Raw genomic sequence first — 20,675 nt, forward strand, 5'->3', positions numbered from 1 at the left:
TTCTGTAATCCCATTATTATTAAGTACGCTACACGTTGCTATGGTTTCCAATGGCAAGATGCCCGTAAAAGCTGCAAAGAAAGAAAGAAAGAAAGAAAGAAAGAAAGAAAAAGAAAGGGTGTCTATGTAGATTAGCAAAAATCTGATTTGAATACAGGTTATTTTTTTTGGCATTGTGCTGTAATTTAATTAAAAAAATAGATGACATTTTGTTAGATAGCAATATCACTACAGACCACAAGATGGCGCTGTCACACTGTCAGAATTTTAACTCGAGCCGAAGGGGATTACTTTCCAGTGTGAACCAGTACAACCATCCATCCATCCATCCATATTCTATACCCGCTTTATTCCTAATTAGGGTTACAGGGATCTGCTGGAGCCTATCCCAGCACACATTGGGCGAAAGGCAGGGGTACACCCTGGACAGGTCACCAGTCCATCACAGGGCCACATATAGACAGACAACCACACACACACACACACACACCTATGGGCAATTTAGAATTACCATTCAACCTAATGCACATGTTTTTTGGACTGTGGGTTAGTGCTTAACCACTAAGCCACCGTGCTGCCCCCAGTATAACCAGTATATAATAATTTAGATATTAGTCAAATTTATTCGAATACATTATTAATATTTGGAGTTTTACATTTCCACCGACATAACCGAGTACTTACTGAATGATTCTAAACTTGTATCATATAAACAGACCATTTCCTAAATTTAATAAATCGCACTTTAATTAAGTTTATATTCGACCTGTTTGTGGCGGTGTGAGTGCCCTCTAAACTCGGCAATTTCTTCTTAGAAGAAACGCCTTTGAGGGAATTTAAGTACAGAGTCAGGTCTGTTATTATAAGAACTAAATAATAGGTGCAATCAACACGCTTATAAAATGACAACAAATGCATTTATACATTTATTAGTTAGTTTATTTGACATTATTTCTCCTCTGGTCGCTTTATATTATTCTTTTATTTTTATTTATAAATAAATGTTATTAAGATCAAAGTTTGGAGTGCAATCCTAGGTGTTGAATATAATAAAAAAAAAATCTTGTGTTTATGAAGTATTTCACAGACCACTTGTATTTGACCAAAAGAGCTTAATATTCTCTCGATCAAACAACCCCACATGTGCAAGTTCACTAAGACAAGCAATCACAAATCACACCATTGCCGTTCTCAGATTCATGTGCGCGCCTACTCTTTCCAGTCAGGCACTGACGCGGCCAGCCCGCAGGCGGTCCTCGCCGCAGCTCTGGGCGGGTTTAAATGGGGCTCGCGCGCATGATGTTAGCGAACAGCAGCTGGAACTGGCGCTCAGTCGCATACGCGCGCATACACATATATACACATACACACACACACGCGCGCGCGCGCACACGCACTCACGCGCACACACGCACGCGCACACAGCCGCGAGACAGGCAGCTATCACACCTAACACACCGGACGGCTCGAGACTCCGCAGGTTCAGGAGTTAATTCGATTTCTTAAAAGCGATTTTTTATCTGTTTTTTTTCCGGAAAAGAACGCGTTGTATATTATTGTTATTTTTTTTAAAAAAATTTCCCTGGTTTTGGTTAAAGCTAGTTTTCTCGTCAGTCAGGTTCCGAAGTTGTGAGAGAGCGGAATGTTTCAACCGAACTAACAGATCCGTCTCATTAGCTATCGGTGCTAATTCTTTTTGGAAAGAATTCCAAGTTTTCTAGTTAATTTATGTTAGGACTTAATTCTTATTTCACTTAGGTTCAATTCACACCTATAGATTTAGTTGGAATAATTTGTTTAGGATTATTTGTGTAGTTTGTTTATGATAAACTTGAACCGTTGTGACATTTAGAACGGGTTTTATTGTTATTGTGTGTTGTGTATATAGATATATAGGTTTACACAAACCCCCCAGTAGTTTGTTGTTTAGTGAGGGTTGGAGTGGACAGTGATGATGCTCGGGTTGGTGCTGGAGTTCATGCTCGTGCTGATGAAAGTCATGTGGGCGATCGCACTGGCCGCGCTCCGCTGGGTCGCGCGCCCCCGCGAGAAGAGCGTGGCCGGCCAGGTGTGCGTGATCACCGGCGCGGGCGGTCAGCTGGGTCGCCTGTTCGCGCTGGAGTTCGCGCGCCGCCGCGCTGTGCTTGTGCTGTGGGACATTAACAGCCAGAGCAATGAAGAGACCGCAGAGCTCGTGAGACAAATCTACCGGGAGCAGGAGACGCACGCGGACAGAGAGGGTAAACACACACACACACACAGAGGAAGGGTCTCTCTGTGTTATAATTATGTAACCTGATGCACATTATAACTTTAGTAATCACACACATACAGAGAAGAGAGCCTGAGACTTTTAATCAGGTCGATAATTCACCCTAACGGTGTTCACGGTACTCGATGGTATCGCGGTATCAATATAATTGTTTCAAAAGAAAAAGCTAATTGCTTATAGGTTTCTATCATCACAACTCTTATATTGTCAGTATCTGGGAGGAAGAACCATCGCTTAGCCAGGAACAGATATTTCATTTAGATTTGGTCAGCAGAACCCTGATGGTTGACTTGCTAGGAGGCAGCAGAGGTAGGGTTTCAGTGCACTCGAATCCCAGAGTGGAAGTCCAGAGTCTGACCGGTAGCTGTCCGATCATACATCATAACACACTACACTATTTGACACACCCTTTGTAGATGCCTTTAAAATATCGTCATCGAGGAAGGTCACTATCACTATCAATCGTGCAAAAAACTGAATATTCAAGTGTGTCTGTTTGAGAGCAAGTAACTGATTGATTGGTGTGTGTGTGAATGTCAATCAGGCGGTGTGGAGGAGGTGCAGCCGTTCAAGCCGCAGGTCTACACATACGTGTGTGACGTGGGGAAGCGCGAGAGCGTGTACTCTACAGCCGAGCGTGTGAGACGCGAGGTGGGCGATGTGGACCTGCTGATCAACAATGCGGGTGTGGTTTCTGGACAGCACCTGCTGGAGTGTCCGGATGAGCTCATCGAGAGGACCATGGTGGTCAACTGCCACGCACACTTCTGGGTAAGTCATACATCATCCAGGCGAACTGTTACATCACAAACCACACGGTATTTTCAAAAACAGTGTCCAGATGGTAAAGCCTTTTATGTGTTAAGAGAAAGATGTGACGCAGAGAGTTGCTCCTCTTTAGAAAAGTAGATGATGGAAACACATCACCAGTTTGTCTTTACGTTTGGATGGAAATAGAGCTGCCGTTTCAGTGTTACTGTTTATTACGTAGTCTCTGACCTGTTGTGAGTTACGTCTCAGTTCCTTTTATTTGCGGTATTTGCGCTTTCCTCTTGAAAGGATGTTTGCCTTTTGTTGAGACCAAACGGCTGAACCTAATTCCCTTTGTCCATTTGCAAAAGAGCAAAGACGATCCCTCACGTGGCCACATCACAGGAAACTAAATGTCGATGGATAACTGAGACTGTGGAGCATTTCTCATTCCACTACTCTTATTGAAAGTGAGTTATAAATATGCAGGTAGGATTAGAATAATAATATTAAGTGTTGGAATAATAATAATACTAAGCAAAGCAGTCATGATAATCACTTTATTCATGATCACACAGCCTTATATATGAATACACTTATGCTTTTTTTTTTCCTTAACACCATCTGTCACACTCTCACCACTGCACTTTTTTTTTAAGGTGCTGGACTTATCCACATCTTAAAAAAGAACAAGTTGGTTGATTTGCAGAGAGATGCACCTTCACTGTTGTCACTATTATGTCAGGTAGTCTTTATCCACCAGCATGATCATGATAATGTTTGCCCACATCTGACAACGTAATGGTTTCGCTCTTTGCAGCCTTTCCGCACAAGCTCTATGTAGAAGAGATAGTTCCATTACGCTGTGTTAATCAAATACCATTAAGCCCTTTGTTCGGAGCCGAAAGCGTATTTATAACAAGGCTGGATGTGCAGGGTGTGTGATGGGTGTTTATTTGTGCATTTTTTTTTGTCTCCGACGTCCTCTGTGTCCTGTTCGGGAGGAGGCTGCCCAGGCCTCTCTTTGTTGTGGATGTTAGGTGGTGCACTATTTATCTATTACGGTATTGTTCTGTTTGGGACATGGCCCATGACTTTAGGTGTAAACGTTGTGGTGTGGATTTGTTCCAGAATGGAAACAACATTTGTAACAAATGATGACAAAACAGTACGCCATTCATATAACTGGCATGGCACCATATTAAACAGTACACTTAACGTCTGTTTGATTGGTTATTCATAGTACTGTGAGATTGTCTCTGTTCCACATGTCAGAATAGTGCACTGTGTTTGTGTGATTGGCAAATCCCAAACCTAATAAAAACTCCAGATTGCATAGCGTGTTAGGTGATTGTGTTGATTGTAATGTATTCACATCACCACATGCCTGTGAGGATGAAGTTCAGTAATCAGAAGAGATTGAGTGCAGTGCCGCAGCTCCGAGGTAACTCTGTCCCCACTCTGCAGAGACACAAAAGGCCGGCCGGTCGGCGTCTCAGAGGAACTTTCCCCGCTTTGTTAATTAAAAGCCCACTGATGGGGACATTTGGAGGTGGCTTTTTTTCCCCCTAATTGAGCTGGTGTTGGTAAACAAGTGTGCTTTCTCCCCCGCAGCGCCCTGTGGAGGGGGCAGTTTGTGCAGCACCATGCTGAGCTGAGCTCACACGTTCACAGGGAGGATCTGTTTGTTTATCGGTCTGACAGAGTTATTGATGGGCCAGTGGAGAGGAGTGTGAAGGTTCACAGAGTGGCAGACACACACATACACACACACATTCTTCACACCTCCACAAAGTGATCTGAATTAATTGAGTGATGTTGATGGCTTGTTACACTGAGGTTGTCTTTCCTGTTTTATTTAATGAGCTGTCTCAAATCGCATACTGCTTTTAAGTACTAGTTTACAAGTCAAATGCAATAGATTTATAGACTGCGTAGCAAGTATACTGTAATTTTTGCACTAATCGCCCCTGTTAGACACACCACATGCTTAAAAGCCCCTACAATAAAGTTAATGCTAACAAACTGTGAATGTTTATGAAGCCTCATAAATAGCAGGTCAAGCCGTTTAGATTTAAAACACAGTATTTGGGCATGGATTAGAAAGTTTGCTCATGTCTTCTTAAGCACTGAGCATGTTTTCTTATGTGCTGCATTTTGATATTATTATTATTATAATTATTATTTTACTAAACAAGGTGTCCATTGTCATTTTTCATTGCCATTTTATTTTAGAAAATGACAGATGAAATTATATTTTGAAAGGAAATAAAATCAGAGGAAGAAGGACACTACGCTGCAAACCCAAATTAGGAACAAAACATATTAGGTTCAAAATGTGCAGCTGTTCCTGAAAATGGCCAAAACTCTGAAATATGGAACAGTAGTTTGTCATTTCTGGTTCATTTGAGTCACTGCTTCTTCACATAATGAATATGATATGTATATATTTTAACTGACCACTCAGACAGCCATGGATGGATGGATGGATGGATGGATGGATGGATGGATGGATGGATAGATAGATAGAGATACTTTATTCATCCCAATGGGAAATTTACAACTTCCAATAGTATCCACAAACCTAGGTAATAAGACATGCAATAAATACTAAAAATGTAAAGGTAGTAAGGTTTAACAATGTCAGGTTTAACAATGTTTTTTTTCTTGGACAGTCGATGGTTATAAATGGAGCTAAAACATTTTCAGGTTATAAGTGTTGCATGTCTGTGTAGTTTGGACTCTCATTAAGGTTCTGCTTGTGTTTTCTTAAGCACTTTGTGTTGTGGTTGTGAGATGAAAGCATTGTGTGATGAATGGAGACGTGAACAGGCCACAGAGCAGAGGATGTGGTTGGTTAATACCACAAAACCAGCAGTGCTTTCTCTCTCTCTCTCTCTCTCTCTCTCTCTCTCTCGCTCTCTCTCTCTCTCTCGCTCTTACACACACACACTTGTAGTAGCAATTAGTCACTACACATTGGATTTTTTCTTCTCATTTGTTAGCTTTTGTTTGTGCTTTAGTGAATCTGTAACCATGTAAGCAGTACATTTGCTCAGAAATTACAAATGGCTCTTAGATTAACTGCAAATTCTTTTCACATTTATTTTTTATCATGAATACAAGTCTGTTGCAAATAGTTGTTTGATTTTATCGCTCGTGTAAGGTAGATTGCTTTGTAACAGCAGCAACACAAAGAATGTTGTGCACTAAATCCTTATAGAGTTACAAGGTTTTAATAAACACATCAGGTGTGTTCATCAGTAAATACAGGAACCAAATGCCCAAATGATTCATTATAATATATTGTAATAAGTCCAGAGTCCAAAATCTTGTCTAATAGCAGTTGGCAGTCTGATAGCAGTCAGCAGTTTCTTACTACATTGTAGTTTAGTCAGTTTAATACTGGAAAAAATCCTTGAATTGATGAAACCATGAAAGGTTATAATACGTAAATTATAAACGTATAATATTTAAGCATCTAATAAGCACTACTTTAGATCAGAGAATAGATAATGATGAACAAATCTTGCATTTAAAACTTTTAACACGGATCTGTTATATCACGAGGCAATACATGTTATAAAATAACAGCAGTGATTCTTATATCTTATGTCCAGGAGCAGTTTATTTAACATTTCTGGAAGGAGTTGTGTGTCAGCACTTTATAAACAGGTTTAGAGTCTTTGTCTTCTGAACTTTATATATGAATAATATCTTATGTCCAATATGTCCGTAAACAGCTGGGCAGCAAGAGAGAAAACCTTACATTGCTGTGTGTCGAATGATATCTAGGTTTCTAATATGGGGACTGAAAGCAAACCGAGACCGATGTAGCACCACAGACATTGACCTGATACCAATTCTCAGTGTCAGAGCTACACATTCCTAGTTTTGGATTTCAGTTTCTAAGATCCTCGTTCTAAATAACGAGCTGCCTTGGCTCTGTAGCTCACAGCCACCGTGTTTGAAACAGCAAAAGCGAGACAAGCCCGTTTCCAGATGGAGCTCGTCTTTACTACCTTATGGGAATGGAGCAGGAGGCAAAAGGAAGTGATGTCATTATGTGAGCGCCCCGAGGAGGCCCCCACACTCTTCACAGACTCTAAACGCAGCTGCACAAGAGAATCACAGCCAGCACACACACACACACACACACACACACCGAAAGCAAAGTGGTAAGAATTGTGTGCGTGTTTTCCATCCATCTGGTTGTACGTGAATGTTTAATTTGTGCAGAAGAAAACCAGAACAAAACAACGGATGTGAAAGACTATGCTGTGCCCCAAACCACATACTACTCTACTACATCAAAATAGCGCCTTAGCCGTGTTAGTGGCTGTGTCCCAATCTGCATGCTACCCTACTACATAGTACAACAAAATAGCACCTTAGCCATATCAGTGGCTGTGTCTCAATCTGCATGCTACCCTACTACATAGTACAACAAAATAGCACCTTAGCCATATTAGGGGCTGTGTCCCAATCTGCATGCTACCCTACTACATAGTACAACAAAATAGCACCTTAGCCATATCAGTGGCTGTGTCTCAATCTGCATGCTACCCTACTACATAGTACAACAAAATAGCACCTTAGCCATATTAGGGGCTGTGTCCCAATCTGCATGCTACCCTACTACATAGTACAACAAAATAGCACCTTAGCCATATTAGGGGCTGTGTCCCAATCTGCATGCTACCCTACTACATAGTACAACAAAATAGCACCTTAGCTGTATTTTTGGTGGCGTCCCAAACAACTATAGTAGCTAGCTTATGCTGTAGAATTTTGCCAATGTTTCATACAATAATTTATGTAACTCGTTACCTTACTGCATACATTTGTTCAGTTGAAGTTACTTGTATGAGCCGTGGCAAGTCAGTGTTGTATACCCTGAAGAATTTTTAGGATGAATTTTTAGAAAAAGCATAATGGGAAATTGGGTGCTGTGTTAAGCCGGGCTGTAATGGCGAGCCGCTGTCTGACCCACTTCCATCACAATCGCTTATTGTTCAGATTAGTTTGACGAGATGCCAAGCGACAGGAGCCAAATTCTCCAAGCGGCGCTCTCACCGAAAAAAGATCCGACCAGGCAGAAGTCTCGCTCAGTGCTGTTCAGTTCCTGCACCTGTGTGTGTGTGTGTGCAATATGGCTTAAAAATGCTCACAATGACGTTCGAGTGTGACGGTCAGGGATGCCCGTTGTGGTTAGCAGTACTTGTTTCTTAATTTGCAAGATGATTAGCCCAGACTCGCTGTTAGTGTTTTTTTTTTTATACAACAGCGCTGCTGAATCCTTGAATCTGATGTGTAAAAGCAGCTCTGAGAGTAGATCTTCTAACGATGGCTTTATTTCAGAGCACGTATTCTAATGCGTATTTGTTTCTATAGTAGCAGCTCATTCACAGGGACTTACATGTCAGATTCTCCAGATAATTAGACTAATAATAAACAGATTATGAACGTGTTGTTATTTAGCAAAGAGGAACATAATTGTGTAGGTGAGGAGGAGTTTATTTAACATTTCTGGAAGGAGTTGTCAGCACTTTATAAACAGGTTTAGAGTCTTTGTCTTCTGAACTTTATATATGAAAATGATCCACTTCAGGCTTCAGTTTTCTTATGGTTGAAGTTTTGTTGGACCCCAGAAATTGATTAAGGTGATTTTATCTATTAATAGACTTCTCAGATATGTTACACACAGCCTGGTTTTTCTATATATATTTTTCTAACCTCTATAAATAGAGAGCAGCTGATAGATGACTAATAAATATTTGAGGGAGGGAAAGTGTGAGTGTGTGTTAAACTAAAGAAATTCCAGTAAATTGTGAGATTGATGTTTTTAAAGGCTGTGTGAGCTTGTACCATCCCAAACGCGTTTATAAACGCTGACATCACTGAAGCGCTTGCTCTGCTCTTCTTCACTCCACTGCTCCCTGCCTCCATAAATCCACTGACTGCACAGCTCTAGCCAATACACCGTAAACTGATTTTGTAATGCTTTCTGTCAGCACAGTGCAGGCCTGCCTTGTCAATCCCCACTCACTGAGTGTGTACCTGGAGCTTTTTGAGCTCTCTGATTTAGTTGCGATGGGGGAAATAAGAGGTTTGTTTGTTACTGTGGAAGATAACTATGAATTCCTTAAAATCAGTGTGATTTGGGTTATTTACAAACATTTATTTAATTAGTAGATATTTAATAAACTGCTACAGATACTGCACACTCCATCAACCTATCCTGGCGTGAGAATATCATAAACTTTTTAAAAACATGTAAGCTAACTAATTCATCATTGTTGTGCTAGCTCTGCACACTTGTTCGCAAATACGTCACTGTGACAAGAAGGAATTACAAGCCATATTCAAAATAAAAAGCAGTAACCGCCTATCAATTGCCAGATTTTGCACGAGGCAACACTTTTTCTGTGTGTGGAACTGAATCCAAAGCTTTTGAGATTTTCACTTCTTGGAATCAGGTCACTTTGGTCACAGGTCACAACTCCCAACACCTTCACTCTGAACCGCATGCAAGAAATATATTACATAATTTACATTAAGAAAATGAAATAATTGTCAATAGAAGAAAATCTGAACTACTTACAAGCTGCTTGATTCAGATTCAGCACTGTTGTGTTAAGTGATGTAGTGCCTGCAATACTGTGCTTCATAAAACAGGCCAACTAGCTGATAATGGGATGCTATTTTTCTTAGCAAATGTTATCGACTTTGTAAATTGGCTCTTGCAGCATTACATTGAATTAACATTCGTTTTCATTGGTTTGAAATTTCTGGCAGTTTTCCGTGTAGGAATCTCCTGATAACGACGGCCTTTCATACAGCGATGCGGAGTGACCTTTCACTTCACTACACAAATGCAAATCATGCACAGAGTACACAAAGTACAAATGACAGTGTTTCAACTTTTTGGAGATTAGCCACAGGTATAAAAGTACAATAAATCTAAATCAAGCCAAGTTTATAATGTAAAGCCTGATTACTCTAGCGTGAGACTTCACAGAATACTTCTGACGTGAACACACAAATAAATAATAGCACTTTTTTCAATTTAGTTTACACCAGAGACCCCGACCATCCCCAAAATATATTTATGGAAAGTATGTGATTGATACACACACACACACACACGGGCAAGGCTAGAATGTACTTGTTAGCTACGTTACACTGGTAGCACTGGTGCAGAACTACAGAAGCAGAAAAATGTTTTCATTTTTGAGTAAACTGTCACTTTAAGTGTTCATAAAGGGGAATGTCCTTCTAAAGACTTAACTTGGATGTTTGCCTGCATGTGTGTGTGTGTGTGTGTGTGTGTGAGAGAGAGAGAGAGAGAGAGAGAGAGAGAGAGACTGAGTTATGCTGTGTGAGGGTGGTGAATGAGAGTTGCTCTCTTGGCTGAAATGTTATCCTTCAAACAGGATTGGTGTGTGTGTGTGTGTGGAAAGAGGAAACGCTGGACAAACCAGAATGGTTCTTTCACTCATGTTTCATTTCCAAGTTAAACGCGTCGAAGTTGTTTTCCACATACGTGTAAACGAATCTCTCGGGTACATGCGGGAGCAGAGCGGTCACTAACAGCGGTCACTCCCTCACTCCCTCCGTAGGGCGAGTATTGTTTAGAAACGGTGAATTATTATAAGAGGGAGGGTAGAAAAACACGCGGGATCAAAGCACTTTGGCAGAGATGAAGAATGCAAGGAGAATAACCCCATCTAATAATCCCCCCACAACCATCTCCCCCCCCTTCCCCTCATCTTTCTGCCCCACAACCACCCCCTCTTGTCCTCTTTCAGACCACCAAGGCTTTTCTTCCCAGGATGTTGGAGATGAATCACGGCCACATCGTGACGGTCGCCAGCTCACTGGGCCTCTTCAGCACGGCAGGGGTCGAGGTCAGTGCGTGCGCAAACACACACACACATACACACACACACACACACACACACACACAGCTAATAATAATAATGAAGGAGTTTACACAGAATCAGCAGGTTTATGTGCAATCAAACATTTTTATACTTACAGTGCAGGAGGTAAAGTGCAGCTGTCTCTATGAGTGAAAACTCTTAATGACCGATTTTATCTGTCAACAAGCGATCATTTTGTCTGCCACTGACTTGTCTCTCTCGTCTCCCTTGAAACTGTCTTTTGCTTTCTAATCTTTTCATGTCTCTCATAATACCACTTTCTTTCTTAATGTCAGTCACTGTCTGTCTCATATTTTTGTTTCAGTGTCCCTTGCTCTTTCTGTTTCTCTTTCCACCTTTGTCTGTCACTGTCACTTTTTCTATCTCTCATATTCTTTGTCAAGCTCCCCTTTTCCCCTATATTCCTGTCTTCCTCTCTCTCCCGTCTCTTTCCATTTTCTTTTTCCTGTTTCTCTAATATTCTCTTTTGTGTTTCAGTGTCCCTCTCGGTATTTCTGTCTTCCTCTCTCTTCCTCTTTCTCACTGTCTCTTTTTGCTTCAGGGGTATTTGGGCCTCACTGTATAGAACGAACACACACACACACACACACACACACACACACAGAGACATACAGTAAGCTGTTTGTCTACACTATGAAAGCTTCCTATTCTGTCATGCACATTCATGATCTGTCCTTTCATTCATTCATTCATTCATTCATTCATGCTCTGATCCTCCTCTCCACTTTCCCTGTGCTGTCGCCGATTCATGCCGAGTGAGTTACGCTGCGTTAATGAAAAGGCCTAGCTATGGTAATGTGTGGTGGCGTGTTCAGCTCTGCAGCTTGGTGTTGGTTTTCCTCTCCTTCAGGGAAGCTCTGCTCCTTTGTTGTGTTTTTACACTCAGCTTCTTTTTTCCTACTTCAAAGGCACTGTTTTATTGTTTTTTATGGCCCTGCATTAATACAGTGACTCAGAGCTGCTGTCGGTCTGTGTGTGTGTGTGTGGACACACTCCAAGCTCTTTATCCCCCGTGTGTTTATCTACACGCATCTGTGTTTGGCCGAGCCACTTTCTGAACAGCGAACCACATCAAAACCGTCCCTGCGGCCGTGCACAGCAAAGAATGCTAATGAAACTGTACACGACTCGCCGTGTCATCACACACACACAGAGCCTGAAGGCGTACTGTGCTGTACACCTCTTTTTTTTTTTTAAAGGACACAGCCCGTTATTGTGTAAAGAGATTTGATAAAGGGGATGGAAGTAAAGAGGAATTTGGAATTACTGAAGACTTGCCCTGAATCACATGCTATCTGTGTGAACAGCTAGATCACAAAATGCATACCAGTGCACTTTTTATGGCAAAATATAGGAAGCTTTGTGAAGTCCAATAGTGTGAGTTTGGGGACACAACCATCTGAAACTGAAAACACTTTACTCCGCTAAACAGAAGGTTGACCAGCTAACTAAACATTTAGCATTCACTCATTCAGAATCCTGCACTAAAACAGTTTCGCAACACAACACATAGGACCCTATGGTTACTGAACAGAACACAAATGCATGGTTTGTTTGTTGTTGGGTTTTTATGGTTTTTATGTTTGTTTAATTAACAATGGCAGGATTACTGCGCGAGTAAATTTGGAGCCATCGGCTTCCATGAGTCCCTCAGTCACGAGATCAAGGCTTCAGAGAAAGACGGCATCAAGATGACACTGGTGTGTCCGTACCTGGTGGACACAGGCATGTTCAGAGGCTGCAGGATACGGTAAATATTCTTTTAATACATAAGTCTTCAACAAAACACAGAGTTTTTTATGGTTTCAAATGTGAATGCTAATGGTGTAACCTAAAGTTGATTCTGCTCTAGAATTGAACTTCCCAAAAAAACGCCTGTTTGAATAAGTAATATGTCAAGCGTTTTCAAGATTCCAAAATTTCTTTGGAATTTGGCTCTCACTTCTCTTCCTCCGTCCTCTCTTGTCTCTCTGCTAGTAAGGAGATTGAGCCTTTCGTGCCCCCATTGAAGCCAGAGTTTTGTGTGAAGCAGGCAATGAAAGCCATCCTGACCAACCAGCCCATGATCTGTACACCACGCATCGTCTACATGGTCAACTTCATGAAGAGGTGAGCATGTGCCCGCACAGAAGCTTATGCTAACGTCCTTAGACCAAAAAGGCACATATTGTAGCTGTATATGCATTGTATAATAAGTTACACCATATATAGTTTGTTGTAATACTAAAATACAATAATGCTGTAATTAGCAAGGCTATCAGTCAGGTAATTAATATGGCTGTTAATGAGCCTCAAACAAAACTAAAACTTCTATTTACTTTAGTGACTCCTCAAAACAAGAACACTGTCTATGTGCAGTGTGCACTAAATCTTCCAGTAAAACACACTAAAGCATCTTCTTTCTATAGGGTGCCATTACTTTTTCTAATCGGAAGGCTATTACTCTTTATTTCTGGATGTGTTTGGATTAAATTCTTTCAAATCATTAATATTAAACAGCCGAGTGACAGCGAACATATAAAATTGTGTATAAAACAAACTCAGGCTTTTAAAGATTTGAAGCTGGGTCAAGGTTCAGGTTATACATAAACGTACACAAACTTGTGAGCACTCACTAAATATTTTTATGAATACAACCTTTGTTGTTTAAATACAGAAGCTTAACATTCTCTCTCTTGCGTTTCAGCATCTTGCCGTTCGAGGCCATTGTGTGTATGTACCGGTTCTTGGGTGCAGACAAGTGCATGTATCCATTCCTGGCTCAGAGGAAAGAGGCCATGAACAACAACGAGGCAAAAAACGGGATCTAAACAACTCATTTCACGAAACAACGAGAGGATACGACCACTGATAGAGAGAGAACGAGAGATAGAGAGAGAGAGAGAGAGTGAGTGAGTGTGTGTGTGTGTGTGTGTATGTGTGTGTGAGAGAGACTGGGAGAGAGTTTAGACTGGTGCACTTGCATTAAGCAGATGCAAACGTTTACCATATTGTTCCTCTGGAACTAAGAGCGCTGTGGACTACGCTGAGGATTTCCTCTTTGTGTTTGTCTTTCGTTTAGTTCGTTTGAAAGCAAAGCGAGCTTCTATATACTGCGTCAATAGGTCTGAAATCATATGTGAGGTATTCAGTAATTATTTACATCATGTAGTCACCAGCATTATCTAGCGTCTTTGCGAAATATACAGTATGTTACTGTACGGGCAGTAAGAAACCCCCTATGTCACTTTGTGTTTTGTAGACATGCACTGTAATTACATAATTTCTCTACACTGCCATTATTGTTGTGATTAGCCAAAACCGCTGCACCACCTCAATTCCCGGAGCAACGCTTCATCTCTTGGACGCATGGATTAAACTCGGACACACACACACACAGCTGTGGGGCAGTCTGAACGTATCGGCCCTTTAGCGTCCATCACAATAGCACAGACTCTCGTTTGTCACTTTGTGGCTGCTGATGCAAATATTCCTGTATATATGTGTTATTTTATTTTTCTCCTCACAAAAAATTCAACCAACAGAAGACTGATCTTCCAAATTCATCCTTCACATAACATGGCGATGTAGAGGTTGTTAAAATATGAAAAAGCAGTCATTGAAATGTTTCGAAAGCTGGGAGTTAATGTTATTCTAGCAAGAATGAACGCTAACAGTGAGGGCATTAATGTTATCACCAGCAATGCTAATCTGTAGTCAATAATGTTAACATCACTGATGTCATTTATCTTATGATCATTGCTGGAAATTCATTCTGAAGAGAGACTTAATGTGTCTTGAAATTAACTGTAGGTCAAATGTCATTTATTCAGCAAGCTCCGTCTTGATTATGGAAAACAAACAAGGAACGCAGCCGCGTTTTACTGATTTTGTTTTTGTTTTGTTTTAGGCAGGTTGAGGTGTGTCTACATTTTATTTAAAAAAAAAAAAAAATCAGTATATATTTTTATTTTTAATCACTGAAAATGCAAAAGAAGCAGAACATGGACTGAACTGTGTGTCTACATTATTGTTTCATCTGTACTGAATGAAATGTGTCAAAACATTGGTTTGTAAAGTTACATCTCCGTCACATATTTCGGCTTCTAACAGATAACAGATGTGACTCATTAATTTGATGATTGGGCTTCGGATATTCTGTACGTCTCCGAAAAAGCTTCATTGATGGATTTGATGTACATTCCAGTAGGTGCCGTTTGTTCACAGTGACGAGCCTGAAGTCGCTACCTCTTCATGTCTGCCGTTTGTTGACAGTATGCCGTTTATTTGATGCCGTCTTTTTGTAACTTTCATAAGGAGCTGCATGCCGTGCGGATCCGATGTTTAGTTTCTCTGCCTAACTTAAATTAATAAACTGATTTAGATTGTGCTTCGCTGTCAAATCAGAATGTCCTTCAAAAGACACTGTAATGGGGAAATTAACTAAATATAATTTATTACACTAAACCCTGACTGAGGAACCAGGGACGTTAAACATATAGTACTTCCAGCTCTATTTTACAAATAATGTACCTACATTCACTCTTTACTTAATTGCACACTAAGCAGCAGAAATCTGAAAAGCCGTGCATTGTGGGTAGTAGACATGGCCGCTTGAATAACACTTTATAAACCCTCAAACTAACTACTAACAAGATGTCTCATTAAAACGGATCTAGCGTTTGGTCCAGACCCTTAAAATGGCCTAATTAGAACACCAAGTAGAGAGGTTTCACTAAAGCTCCAGCACACAGAGAGATTAAAAATGCCAATGCCTTTAACAAGGATTTTAGGTTCCTGACGCATGACTAATTGGATGGACAGAAGGTCTGAGGGGAGATTAAGACTTAATACAGAGAAAAGAAGGGGGGGGGGGAGAGATCATGATAAGGAAACCTGAACTGACAGCCAAATTACCTCCAAAAACAGAGGAGACCCGACCTGCTGAGGACACAGAACGTTCCAGAATTCAGCACTAGTCAGTTTTGCTTGCTTTTGTCGAGGTTTCTTTACTATTTGCATATTTGCAGCCCAATAGGACAGTTTGTTTGGTCCCTGTGTGTGTGTGTGTGTGTAAACTGTTTTTGTTAGAATTGTCTTTCTGAAGATGAGCTCAGCCCTTAATAATGATCAAAATAATCATAATCATAATAATAATGATCTTCTTCTTTCGGCTTTACCCTTCAGGGGTCACCACAGCGAATCATCTCTCTCCACCTATCCCTATCTTCTGCATCCTCAACACTTGCACCCACTAGCTTCATATCCTCATTTATTCCATCCATATACCTCCTCTTTGTCCTTCCTCTTTGCCTCCTGCCTGGCAGCTCCATGTCCAACATTCTCCTACCAATATACTCACTCTCCCTCCTCTGGACATGTCCAAACCATCTTAACCTGGCCTCCCTAACTTTGTCCCTCAAACATCATAATAATAATAATACACTGTTCAAATTTGTTTATCTCCATTGTATAAATAATATGTGGACACTGACAGACTTTAGGTGTGTGAGCTATACCCATTACTGACAGGCGCACAAAATCAAACACAGCCACAACCTGGCAACAAACCCCGCCTTTAAGAGGAAAGGAATGATGCTTGTGACTACTCGTCTAATATTAGCTCCTGACCTCTCTAATGATCAGCCAATTCACTGAAACACGCCGTGTTCAACGTTGTTCAAATAGAATTCCAGCTGCGAACATTTGTAGCGTAATGAACATTCAGCAGCTTCACTATTAACTCACACATTAGAGTCTAAACACACACACACTCTTAAAAACGTACCTACATTAAAATCCTGAACAGAATTTTAACACACTTCTAACACTCGCATTCTAATAAACACATTAAAATTCCACATTAAAACGTTGAATTTTTTTTTTTAAAAACCACACTGAACAGAATTATAAGACACACTGAATAGAATTCCAGCACACAGAATAGAATTATAACACATTGAATAGAATTATAAAACACTGAATAGAATTCCAACACAACAGAATACTAACGCACTGAATAGAATTCCAACACAGTGGAATTCCAACACACATGGAATAGAATTATAACACACAGAATAGAGTTCCAACACAACAGAATTCTAACACTAAATAGAATTATAAGACATTCTGAATAGAATTCCAACACAACAGAATACCAACACACACTGAAGAGAATTCTAACACACACGGAATAGAATTGTAAGACATGCTGAATAGAATTGTAAGACACACTGAATAGAATACCAACACAACAGAATTCTAACATACACCCAATAAAATTATAAGACACTGAATAGAATGTGAGAAAGCGCAGAATAGAATTCCAACACAACCGAATTCTAATACACTGAATAGAACTATAAGACACACTGAATAGAATTATAAGACACTGAAAAGAATTCCAACACAACAGAATTCTAACACACACCGAATAGAATTCCAACACAACAGAATTCTAACATACACTGAATAAAATTATAAGACGCACTGAGTAGAATGCTCACACTGAATAGAATTTGGGAAAACACAGAATAGAATTCTAACACGCGCTGAATAGAACTATAAGACACATGGAATAGAATTCCAACACACAACAGCATTCTAACACACACTGAATAGAATTACAAGACACACCGAATAGAATTCTAACACACACTGGATAGAATTACAAGACACACTGATTAGAATGATAAAACACACTGAATAGACTTCCAGCATAACAGAATAGAATTTGATCATTACAATTCTAACATTCTGAAGGATCTTCACTCATTATAATTCTAACACACTCATCTACCTGAAGCATTTCCTGACAGATAAACTCCCAGCTACAGTGACACCCGACCTGCCCGGCAACAGTAACCAGGGAGCGGGAGGACATTTAAATCCGTCCCCATTAGGAAACGAAATGTAATAGACACATTAAAGATGACACAGACCCTGATCATCAGCATGGTGTTTACTGGCTGTCTTTGGACTTCACCATGCAGCTTTTTCTGGTCAGTCAGGGGGATCAGTGTGTGTTGAAGTGTGTGAGGGTGGAGAGTGTTAGCGCTGGACCATCTGCTCCGGCAAAAGGCTCGCTTACTTTAGTTAACACCATGTGTTAGTAGAAAAACAAACACTTGGACTACTACAAGGTGCTAATGGTATTCCTGACTAAATAAAACACTGCATTTACATTCTTACTTTTGACGCCTCATTTCAGTTTAACAGAATTAAATATACAAATAAATCGTTTTTAAAAAAGCTAAAATTACATATGAAATTTGTATAAAATTAAAACAGCTGGATTTAATATTTTAGCATATTTTAACTTAATTTTTTTTTTTTTTTTAACCTTCTTGGAAATGACTTATCCAGAGCTAAGCTGCTGAGAATTACGTGCCTGCAGTAAAGAATTAAAAAATATGCGATGTAAAAGCAAAAAATAATAAGATAACAGAAACAGATCTCTCACCTGTACACCTGAATGTTCATGTAATTATCCAAACAAGTGGCATCAGTATGAGTCAAAACTCATGCAGATACAGGTCAAGAGCGTCCGTGTTCACATCAAACATCTGGGTGACCAGTGCCAGATGTGCCGCTTTACGTATTTCAGAAAACCTGCGATTTTTTAAACACATCAGTCTCTAGAGTTTACACAGACTGGTGTGAAAGGCATCCAATGAGCGTCAGTTCTGCATATGGGAACAGCTTGTTGATGAGAATGGTCAAAACATCGAACACTGATGAGGCTTCAACAGGAAAAGACCACATCAGGTTCCACTCCTGTCAGTGGGCACTGAAAGTGGACAGATGAAGATTGGAGAGAGACGGGTTTCGGTCAGCTGTGGAGAAAATATATATATGCTAAAATCTCGCTTTACACTTTTCCATGACATCACTTCGATTCCCAGGGCGTTTTAATCAGATTTCTAATTTTCGAGGCATTTCCTGTGACTGGAAAACTTTTAGTTTTTGGGGTATTTTATAACATTTACTGTATCACAATAATTGAACCACATTATTAAAAACATTTAAAATGTATTAAAATGGGTTTTATGGTTAAATCATTAGGACATTTTCAACTGCACACAGACTGAAAGAAATATAGAAAACTGAGCTGTGACTCTTTCACGCTACATGTGACTAGCGATTCAGTCGATAGCTATGAAATACAGTAATCCCCCTCTATATCGCGGTTCATATATCGTGGTCCCGGTATATCGCGGATTTTTATTTTTTAACTAATTTTTTTTTGCGGATTTTCCCGGTATACCGTGGTATCCGCAAACCTTATAGTGAACTGTTTTTATGTTGAAATAAGGTAATTTATTAATAAAAATATAATTATTAATTACAAAATATAAACATTAATTAGAATAAAGTAAAATGTTAATAATATATCAAATACTGTACAGTGTAACGTTGTTTAGGAAAGCGCGGTGCAGGGATGCTGAAAATCAAAATGCAGGCTGGAGGAACAAGTCTGGCCAATCGGAATGCCCCATTCATTTAATCACGGTTGTGATTGGCTGTTGGCTATGTGTGCAGTTGGAGAAAGAGAAGCAGAATTCTCCAGCATCCCAGTTTTTTGCGTGTCACTGTCCCGAGTGTTTTTGTTCTGTGTACGCTGTATTTTTTACACTTTTTCTGCAAGCTCTATTATGTCGCCCAAATGCTCTGCACCTCTGGCAAGGAACATACATACATACAGTACTTACTATAATAGTGATATTTCTACAAATTTACCCAATATTCATCTCGCTATATGCTTGCAAATGTTTTCTGTGTGTGTTTAAAGAGGGTGGGAGGGTCATTTACGGCTTAAACAATAAAAAAGAAAACATTTGGGGGTGGCGTCCATGTATCGTGGATTTTCGTTTATCATGGGTGGGTTTGGAACGTTACCCCTGCGATAAACGGGGGATTACTGTACTCTTGAGTAGCCGATCCACACCAATTCCCCTTTTAGGATTATTTTTTTGGTACAGAGGAGAGGGCAGGCTGGACTTTTAGCGTTTTATTGTCACAGTTGGCAAGAAAACATACGTAAAACAACGTGGGAACTACCGTCACCATTAATAATAGCAATAATTTCAGTTCCTCTAAACGGTATACACCACATTTGACCAGATTACTTTATGAAAAGGTGACCTTCCTGAAACTGAATTAGTGCTGTACCGATCTGATAGAAAGATCTTATTGCATCAAAACTTCTAAGAGCCAATCATTTTCCAAATATGCAAATGAAGGTCATATTACAACAATGTATAAAGAGAAGGTACGAGTCCGTTCACAGAATGTCCATCCAGACATTTTCTGTTCTTTAATTACATTTTTGGGCAACTTTTATTCTAGAAAATTAAAAGCAATCCATATTTTTCCTTATGTGCAATTACTGGGTAGTTTAATAACAGTAGTAATTAAAGGTTTTGACTCTCTGAGGATTTGATCTCACAACCTGTTGTGTGACTAATGTAGAACTTCAACCACGGGTGCTACCGCGTAATCATTTGAAAAGTTCATGGAATTTAAATTGTTTACTTCCTCTACTAGCAGGAAATGAGCAAGTAGGCAGTGGAGCTCAGTAATTAAGGCTCTGCGCTAGTGACCTAGCAGGATGCAAGTTCGAGTTCGCTAATGTTATTATAATCCTCAACTCTTCAGCTCTGCGCTTGGACCAGATTCTACCTAAAAGGAAAGTAAATGAAAGACACACACACACACACACACACACC

The 20,675-nt window shown here is 40.0% G+C and overlaps 1 protein-coding gene across 1 annotated transcript; it reads left to right on the top strand.

Annotated features, from left to right (window-relative positions):
• Positions 1 to 1,314: 1,314 nt before the first annotated feature.
• On the top strand, positions 1,315 to 15,337 carry rdh10a (retinol dehydrogenase 10a). The gene is made up of 6 exons (XM_058376953.1): positions 1,315 to 2,240; positions 2,817 to 3,043; positions 10,834 to 10,932; positions 12,573 to 12,718; positions 12,946 to 13,077; positions 13,655 to 15,337. The coding sequence occupies exons 1-6, from the start codon at positions 1,952 to 1,954 to the stop codon at positions 13,776 to 13,778; spliced, it is 1,017 nt and encodes a 338-aa protein (XP_058232936.1). The 5' UTR covers positions 1,315 to 1,951; the 3' UTR covers positions 13,779 to 15,337.
• Positions 15,338 to 20,675: the final 5,338 nt, after the last annotated feature.

Source organism: Hemibagrus wyckioides, linkage group LG23, assembly GCF_019097595.1.
Source record: "Hemibagrus wyckioides isolate EC202008001 linkage group LG23, SWU_Hwy_1.0, whole genome shotgun sequence".
Classification (NCBI taxonomy): domain Eukaryota; kingdom Metazoa; phylum Chordata; class Actinopteri; order Siluriformes; family Bagridae; genus Hemibagrus; species Hemibagrus wyckioides.